The 10089-nt window shown below is 36.6% G+C and overlaps 1 protein-coding gene across 1 annotated transcript in view; it reads left to right on the top strand.

The window, feature by feature from the left end:
- CCDC171 (coiled-coil domain containing 171) overlaps window positions 1-10089 on the top strand; it is a 399920-nt gene that overhangs the window by 233568 nt on the left and 156263 nt on the right. The window contains exons 21-22 of the mRNA XM_006864480.1: window positions 3127-3272; window positions 5317-5371. Coding sequence (XP_006864542.1) covers window positions 3127-3272; window positions 5317-5371 — 201 coding nt within the window. The remainder of the gene's footprint in view (window positions 1-3126; window positions 3273-5316; window positions 5372-10089) is intronic.

The raw sequence follows: 10089 nt of genomic DNA, 5'->3' as shown, positions 1-10089 counted from the left end.
ACACAAGGGGGCTTCAAAAAGTTTGTGGGAAAATGGAATGGAATTCATATGTGATGTATGTTGTTGTTGTTAAGTGCTGTTGAGTTAGTTCTGACCCATAACAACTCTGTAGCGTTTCCTAGGAGCAGCGGGTGAGCTTGAACAGCTGATCTTGTAGTTCAAACTGATTTTGCAGTCCAGCGCATTAACCCATAGCACCACACCAGGACTCCATGTGATGTATGTTGTTGTTAAGTGCCATTGAGTAAGTTCTGACCCATAGTAATCCTCTGTAGCGTTTCTGAGGAGCAACTGGTGAGTTTGATCTTGCAGTTACGTGCTGACTTTGCATTCCAGGGCATTAACTCACAGCACCACACCAGGACTCCATGTGATGTATTTTATTTTTTTTTTGTTAAATGTTGTCGAGTCAGTTCCAACCCATAGTGACCCTGTATAGGGTTTCTGAGGAACAGCTGGTGAGCTTGAACCACTGACCCCTAAGTTCAAATGACTTTGCAGTTCGGCCTAACCCACAGTGCCACACCTAATGTATGTTGTTGTTGTTAGGTGCCCTTGTAGACATATATAAATCTATTCCTGTCTCTTTTTAAAGCTGGGTGTTAGGATCTTTAAAGATTCTACTTTTGGCATCAAAACCAAAATAGGTTAATATTAGAGAAAAGACAAATCCTTGAATCACTTTTTATGTCTCGATGTAACGTACACGTCCCCACCTATTGATATTCATTGATTCCTGTATGGTAATGCTCAACTCTTTAAAATGAGAAGCCTTTGTTTACAAGTTATATAACTAGAATTAGTCTTTCCTCAATAACCATATAACCTCTTATATTCACAAAGAAGGATACTTTATTATCAATTTGTTTATACCAAATTGTTCCTTTTCTGTGATTTCAAAGCCCTGAGACAGGCTTTTTAGCTATGCCCCCTGCAGAAGAGGCATACTAGTCAGTTGGCTCCTTGTCATTGCTCTTGATAGAAGAAATGGAAAAACAATGGAAATGAGGAGATTTAGGTATACAGTTGCTGTTGTTATGTGCCGTGGAGTCGGTTCCGACTCATAGCGACCCTGTACAGGGTTTCCGAGGCTGTAAATCTTTACGGGAGCAGAAAGCCTCATCTTTCTCCCATGGAACAGCTGGTAGTTTTGAACTGCTGACCTTGCAGTTCTCAGCCCGATTCGTAGCCACTACGCTACAGTAGACACCTTAATATCGTGTTATATCTTTTGTGACAAGTGTCTCAGGAGCTCTGAAAAGTCCAGTGCCATTTTCTCATGATACCCAGGTCATGCGTTCTTTCAGATTGGACCAGCAAGCCCCAATCTGGACATGGCTGGAAAGAGTAGCCTAAACCCTTAGTACTCTTCTCATAAATGTACACCTCCAGTCATAAGAGTTACTGAGCGAGAGAATTTGAATAGGTTGGTACAAATTTATTATTTTGGCTGGCAAAAGAATTCAAGCTTTATGCACAACTAGTGGTGGATCATTAGTTTTATCTTCATATCTGAAAAATAGCATTTTTCATTGCCAAAAGATGTCAGAAATGCCAGCTTTATAAGGACTAAAGTGGATTTGAATTTTTAAAATAAAGAAATCTCATGATACGGCCGTGCCTTTAAATATCTGAACATTGGCACAAAATAAGGGGGTTTAGTATGGCTTTTAAAAATATTCTTTTCTTTATCTTTTTAAGAAGTTACTAGGAATCAGTAACTATTCCCATAGTGGGATGTTCTTAAGGATCTGTTAATACAAAAGATTTAAAATAAACTACGATATCCAAAAAGCAATTGCAGTCTGCTTATTTTTAATACTTTGACTTGTATGTTTCTGACAGCAACTTGCCTGAACAGTGAACTACAGAATTTAAAAAAATTGAACATTTCTAACTACCTGGCTTGACTGAAAATTGCTTTCAATCTGGCAGCATTTAGGGTGAATTAATTGTTTTAGTTTCATGTAGCCAGCTTGAATTTTTTATCCTACTCATTGTGACTGCATTGGAAGAATGCTGCTCGAAGAGTTTTAAACATGAAATGAAAGCATTCTGGTTGTCCCTTACTATCCTTTTGAAGTACAGTTGTGGACGGTAGTATGTGGCTAAACTCTGAGCAAGAAGAAAAACAAAAGCGTATGTATATGCAATCATTCCTGAGCTTATTATCAAACAACTTTAATTGAAAACTGTTAGGTAAATCTCTATCGCAGAAATTTCATAGGCAAAAGAATGAGCAGATTTTCAGTGCTATGAGAAAATCCCCTGTTCCCTACTCGACTTTGGATCCTAGAATTTAAATGAGATTTAGAAAATACTTTATGCTGTGAGTTTCTGATTCTAAGACCTTAAACGCTTAACTTTTAAGAGAAAGTTGCACAACTGCACCCTTGAACGATGAAAGCAAATATTGATTAACAGGTTTTATGCTTCTATGGCTAGGAAAATATTTATGGGGAATAATAATCCTCATGTAAGTGTTATTCATATCTCTCTTTGTTGGTTGAAACTTGATCACATTAATGTTGTTCTTCTGGACATTACAGTTATTTCCTTGGAAGCTAGTGAATTTGATTTTGGCATCCTGTTTTCCTACTGAGATGTCTATAGCAATCTGACTATAGATGTATTTCAAAGGAAGTAGTGGTACTTTTAAATCTTGGGTTCCCCACTCCCTGTTCTAATACACCTTGCTCACCATTTCTCTCTCTCTCACACATACACACATGCTTTAGGCATATAATAGCTGTTACTTTAAACAGATGCAAAGTTTTATGTGCCGTTTCCCCCTTGAATTCTTAATGTTTTTCATTTTAAAAACAAACACAATTTAAAATGATGGTGGTCAGGTGTTTTTATTAGGAAATATTTACCTTGTGGTATTAAAAAAAATAAAATAGAGTTGTATTCTATAGCCAAAAATCTCTCAAAGTCTTATCAGTTCTATCATGTCTAATTAGGAGGTATGTAAAATTTTTTCGCAGAATTTGTTAAACCTTGATATGTAATGACCCAAGTCTACTTCTCAGTCAGTCTGTACTCTTCTTTGTTTAATAGCCTATGGCATAAATTGAAGTTAATTATCAGGGCTGACAAGTAACTCTGTTTTCTGTCTGCTCGCAGAGTCTCTCCGAGGCAAAGATGGAGCTGAGAAGAAAAGATCAATCTCTGCGTCAGCTCAATAGACATCTTACCCAGCTGGAGCAGGACAAGCGTCGGCTGGAGGAGAACATCCGCGATGCAGAGAGTGCCCTCCGCATGGCAGCCAAGTGAGCATTTGGACCTTGGGGAGATCACTTTAAACAGACAAAAGATCAATTCTTACTTTCATGCTCCGGGTTTTAGCCCTGGATAATACAGTGTTAGAAAACAAAAGTACAGCTGTCTCTCTTTGAAATTCTCTGATATATCCTCAAACAAGAAAACTCTTAACTCAACCTGCTAAATGTATATTTTATTGAGAAACCTCAGAAAAGGAGATGTTGCCACATAGCCTCTAATTATGTGTGTTTTAGATTCTGGTATAGGGATACATCTTTGAGTCCCCGTTTTTATTAATGTGAAATGTAGGACTCTTTTAAAAAAAGTTTTATGTAGTGTCTTCTTTCACATACTCTTCACCCCTTTAGCCTCGTAATCTCTGTGTATATAATCTGCTCTGGGTATCATATACTAATAGTGCAAGTAATGTTGCCGTAAAGAAAATTTAGACTGCAATCAGCATTTGTATTACGGTGTCTTTTAAAATGCAATGAAAGCACATTGCAAGTGAAAAATTTGTTTTAATTTCATAGCTGTATATAAATACATTGTTATATTAAATAGAAAAACTACACAGTTTTCAGCATGAACTGTTGTTTAAATGTAATGGTAGTGTTTTTCCTTTTTCCAGGTGGTCACATTGATACACACTGTAAAGTTCAAATTGAATGGTTCTCTTGGGTAGTTTTTGGTCTCCAATCAAATTTCACGATCTACTTTAAGATCGTCTTTGGTAATAGCATGGCGAAAAGAAAATCAATTTATGGATTATAGAAACATCTTCATTTTAATAATATCAATGCTTTCTAAATTTGGATTCTGGATTACTGGACTTATAAAAATGTATCTATTAATTAAAAGTTGTTATTGCTGTATTTTGAGAGCAACTCTCTTGTCAAGTATAAAATATCATGCAGTATGAATATAGTCTCTATATAGATTAGATCACTGTATGGGGGTACCCATAAGCTTTGCCAATGGCCTTGGGAAGCTGCTCACACAAAGTGACAAACTCACACGATACAAGGCCAAAATATTGGTGTGTTTAAACACTCACCAATAGTTTTTTTTTAGAACATTGTGAAGTTATTTAACATTTCACTGTACCTGTGTGTACCATTGTCATCTTTCAAAATAGGTTTGGCTATATGTATACGTATTTTTATTTTGGCTATGTTTTAAAGAGGTGTTTTGGGTCATTGTTGAGACTCAGTTTCCTCACGTCAAATGAGGAGTGTGGGCTACAGAATTTTCAGTGTATCTTACAACTCTGGAAATTCTGATGTCAATGAAATAGACTTATATGTCCTCTAGATTCGTATTTTGTGTATGCAAAACATTGCTTATACCTGTTTATTTGGTATTCAGGACACAGTGATCATGGACAGATGTTCTCATGAAACTAAAGACAACTCATTTGAAACTTGAGCAACTAATATGTTATTTACAGTTTTCAGTTTGCCATCATTTATCTTTAAGTTGTTGGCTTCAGCATTTTGCTTTAAACTTTTAATTTCATTATTAAGACCAAATTTAATATTCAAGAATGATAGAAGAAGCTAGAAACATTACATGTTTCCAGTCAAGACAATTATGAGAACACATGTTGCCTATGCCGAAAGAAAAAGATCCTTGTGTATGGTATAGTCATTTATAATATATCCCCATCTCTTAAGATTTTGCAAGTTTTTCTCATTAGAAATCGAAGGAATAAACGGTTTAACTTTCTTTAGTATTTTTTCATTATGAATAATACAATGGTCATTTCTTTTTATCTCATCTTTTTTTTATCTTTGAAGATATCCTTTAGCTTTTTGACTCAGTGGGCTCAAGGTTAGCAGTGATTATGAGGGTGACACTGGACCAGATTGTGTCCTGCTGCAAGTACAGTTGCTGTGAGTCAGAACCAACTTGACAACAGCAATTTAGAACAGCAGTATACCTGAGGAGAGGATTAAATATGGAACTATACTAGTGAATATAATTCGATTTTACAGTTTTTAGTAAGGTTTGGGCTTTGCTAACATCGAATCTTTCCTTTACCTTTTCTAGAGACAAAGAATGTGTTGCTAATCACATGAGAACAGTAGAAAATATGCTTCATCAGGTAGTGTAATTTTTCTTTACTATTAATCAGCTTGTATTTTGACCTGTTCTCTTTATTAAAATCATATTAAGTACTTTATTTTGTAACTTTCTCTAAAGATAAAGAACAAAAATATGCTTTTACTCCTGTTCTTAACAACATTACACAGTGCTGTGTTTTAAACTGTTGCCTCAGAACTCACTTATATGCTTGATAAAATTATTAATATAGTGGTTTCTCCAAACTGCTATAATTTACTTGGATTATTTGTGGTCTCTGTTGAATGAACCAGAGGTCTTTTACACTTGTCACTTGTCACATAACCTTAAAATGTTTACCACATGATTTAATCTCTTTACCTTTCTTAAACCCACAGCCTTGTGTGTATATGTGTGTGTATGGGCATACATGTATGTTGTATTGTTGTTAAGTTCTACCAAATAGATTTCGGCTCATAGTGACCCTGTATAGGGTTTATAAGGAGTGGCTGGTGTGTTTGAACTGCTGACCTTGCAGTTAGCAGTCCAGTGATTATCCTACAGCACCACAACTGGACATGTATGAGGGAGCTTCAAAACAGTTATGGGGAAATTCCAATATCTTTCAATGCCGTTCTTCCATGAACTTGAGAACACACACACAGAGGAAAGAGTGTATGCTAACCTGATGTGTTTTCTTTGGCTGTATTTGTAGATCTTAAATAGCCATGAGTATAATTTAGATTTTGATTTGCCTCCCTTTATATAAAAGTGAAATAAAATACAACAATAAATGTAAGAATGTTATTAACATAGAAATTTGTTGTATTAAAATATCCTTTGATGTAATAACTAGTAATATAATAATAGCATTATTTTCTTAATAAGAAAAATGTATTAGTAGAGAAATGCTATTTATGTGGCTGTAATTGTGTGGTTGGAAATGTCAATGCCTAATAGTTTTTAGATATGTGGAATTTATAAATTGATAATATTTAGAATAATTCTTCACGTAAAATTTAATATACAACATAGTTCTATAATTTATTTTAAATATCTCCCCAAAACAAGACCTTGAAAGATGTATTAGATGATCACTAGTAAACTGATAGTTACTCTCTGAGCAATTGGAAGTACTGGGCCTCTGTATTCTTGTAGATGCTGGAAGTGGCATTATGTCATACCACAAAAACATTTGGAACAGACCTACCATTCTGAGTACTATTTATTTTTAGGTAATATTTGTTTGAAACTGTGATTTCTCCTGCCACTCTTTCAAAAAAGCTTAGTCAGTCATTATAATTTAAAGTCACACCAAATCCATATATGCTACATATCTGAAATACAGATCTGTAGGAAAAGAGATTTTTGGTTAGCTTATCTCCACTTGGTGAGACTTTGTATTGCTGTTGGTGTTAGTTGCCGTGGAGTCAGTTCTGACTCAGGGTGGCCCAAGTGTGCAGAATAGAGCTATTCCAATGGGTTTTCAAGGCGACAACCTTTCGGAAGCAAATTGCTAGGCGTGTCTTCTGAGGCACTTCTGGGTGTGTTCAAGCCACCAACTTTTCAGCTGATAGTCAAGCGCTTACCAGTTGTGCCACCTAAACACTCCTATGTATGGCATAACCCTTTTATACAAACAGTGTGGGATTTGATATAGCAATTATTTATTCATCTTCCCAGCTGGGGAGAGAAAATGCTGGATAGTGGCTGTCCTGGGGAATGGAATTTTGTTGCCAAAGAAAAGCAGTCACCAATATGAAATACAAATATTGTCACATCTCCTTCCTCTATAAGAATGATAAAGCATATATTTTAACAATAATAAAGACTAATTACTATTGGACAGTTGTAATCACACATTTTCCAGTTGCTGCTCATCTTTTGATTTTAGTGTTAAATGGAAAGATGCTCGCAAAACTGGGCCACAGCCAATGCAGATTTGCTTTTGTTTTAGAACTTTTTTCCCTTCAGATTTAATAGCTAATTTATTTGCATTTATGCCTTTAAATTTTTTTTTTACTTATGCAGTGTTTTTAAAATTATCAATTGCTTTTTAAGTTTGAAGTGAATTCAGGAAAGGCTAACTGACCATTCTCTTTCCTTCCATGAGTGGATGAAGATTCATGGATCATGAGGACATTGTGTGGGGAGTGCAGGCCCACCTGGCTTCAAGTTAGAGTGTGCAGATTTGTTTTCCTGGATACCTTAGACTTTGCAGTGGCATTTTGCTGTCTTGGAGAAAGTTCAGTAGTACAGAGCGATGACCCAGACCTTTTTATGGCACAGTAGGAATGGTGTGATTACATCTAAACTCCCTAGCAAACTTTATTATAAATAATCAAAGAACATAGCTATTTATATTCCTTACTTCAACACAAACATTTTCAATGCTCCAGTTTTTGAAAAACATTTTTATCCGCTGTGCTGAGTGTTAATGCTTTTGACAATGTAATCAAATAGTATTTTTTTAAAAGAGCTTTAATTGTGAATTGAGTGATAGTTTACATGGGAGGACATTGATTTTGCACTCAACCTATCATATTTTGTTTCACTGCAATGATTATTTGCTTCTATTCCCTCTGTTTTTTTTTTTTAATGTACACAAAACCACTCAGGAATGTATAATTGTTTGAACAACTAAAGGGCACATTCTGCAAGCCCACCTACTGGCTGCCAGCACACAGCCTTTCTCTTTCCATGAGTCTAGATCTCAGCTGCTCTATATCTCCATGTCATCATCTCTTCCTTCATCTCTAGTGTCACTGCTTCTCTGGATAGGGTCCCACATTCCACTCATGCTCTTCTTCCTTGATGGTCCTAGGGTCCTCTGTTCCTGCAATGTAAGATTAACTTCTGCCCCTTTATGTTACAAAACTTCTACCTTTACAAGTGTGAGAATTGCAATTAGTCATGATAACAATTACTCACTGTTGAATCAAATGAATCTTATCCCCATCTCCTTTCACCAGACCCATCTAGACAAGATGAAAACTATTCAGTGGGGATTCTACCTTTCCCCAAACACTCTGAAACTAAAAGCCCTCTTGGAAACTTGTAATCCAGACACTACATGCCTTTGTAGCCCTCCTCTTCCCCCATTTAAGGTAGCCATGTCTAAGTTGCCCATCCCTATCAACCCTCTATACAGAGGGGATAAGTTTGCTCCTTGATGTGAAGATTCCTTCCCTCTCAGTTGATATTTTGAGCTACTACATCCATAAGTATAAGTCAAGTTCGTTATATTGTATCAATGTACACTTGTTTCCTTTGTCAAATTTCTTTATCTTCCTCTAGTTCTGATAATCAAGCCATTGAAGGTAAGTCAAGTTGGTACTGTCTACAAGTTTGGGTGTTCTTGTGCATCTCCCCATACTTCATATCAGCTGGATGCTTCACTGTCTGCTCTAACCTTCCTTGGCTAGGTCAGTGTCCATGGGCTCAGGAATTCCCAAGTCTCCCCAAACTTCAGACCAACCAGCCCTTCCTCTTCTGTCTCTCATCTTGAGATCGACAGGAGTCTATGGAACGTGGTTGAACTCAGCCCATATCTTCATTACTCCCTTTCCTGCTTCCACTGACATGTAGACAAACATGGTCACCAGCTAGCTTACATGACTGCTCATGTATTCCCTTTGACAAAGTTTCAGTTTTGGAGGGGGGTTTGTCCTGAAGGGACTTGATTGCTTGCCTTGATGGCTCCCTGGCAAACAACTTGATTGTTCTTATAGTAGCCAATCAGACTGCTGTTTTTATTTTCTCCTGCTGGTCTTTGTTTCGCAAAATATCTTCTGTTCCTCTAGCTGCTCTGGGCTGGTCTGCGTGTCCTTTCAAGTGGGAATGTCCCACGTCAGAAGGTTCTGGATGGGGCTCAGGATATTACCTAAGGTTCGATACACTACAACGGCTCCACAAGAAGCATATTTTACTGGGCAAGTTCTAGAATCCCTTTTAGGTAATCCAACCAGTTATATAGGCTTACAAGCTTTCTGTATTCATGTTTCCTGATATTCCTTTTTATCTCGCGTTTGTCTATTTTATAATATTAGGCAAGGGAAACCAATATTCATAAGATAGTCAAGCATCTTAACATTATTTCCCTCTTTTACCCATTCAGATTATTGCCTTGGTCCCTGTATCACAGAGCCCTGTTGTTCTAAGGTTGAGCATACATCACTATTTACCTCTGTCCCATTTAGCCCATGCAATCCTACCTAAGTGTTCCACTATCTACCTTGTTCTTCCACACCCTTCCTTTTCTTGTGTATTGCCCTCCCTTTCCTTATATAGTGTCCTCCCCAACACCTGAGCTATGATGTGACTATCTCTAAACTGTGCTCTACCAACCCCTCCCTCCCACTGCTGGTAACTAACAAAGATTTTTTTCTTTTAGTATGGGTATGTTTTCTTAAGCTTTTACAATAATGGTCTTATGCAATATTTGCCCTTTTGTGACTGATTAATTCCACTCAGCATAATGTCCGCAAGGTTCATCCATGTTATGCTGTGGTTTGCAGCTTCCATGTTATTCTTCAAGGTAGTGTAGTAGTGCATTGTGTGTATGTACCAATGTTTGTTTATCCATTCTTCCATTGATGAGCAAATAGATTTGTTTTTATGCAGACATTATATCTCTTGCATTTTAGAGAACTTGAACATATTTTTTAGGAAAAGTCATATTTTGTGGAAATTTATTCATCTCTAAACTTGACACATTAATTTCAACTCTTTGTTGTTGTTGTTGTTAAGTGCCATCGAGTC

Source organism: Chrysochloris asiatica, unplaced genomic scaffold (assembly GCF_000296735.1).
Source record: "Chrysochloris asiatica unplaced genomic scaffold, ChrAsi1.0 scaffold00065, whole genome shotgun sequence".
Lineage (NCBI taxonomy): Eukaryota > Metazoa > Chordata > Mammalia > Afrosoricida > Chrysochloridae > Chrysochloris > Chrysochloris asiatica.
The sequence above is the reverse complement of the archived record's forward strand: the minus strand, read 5'-3'. Positions and strand labels throughout refer to the sequence as shown.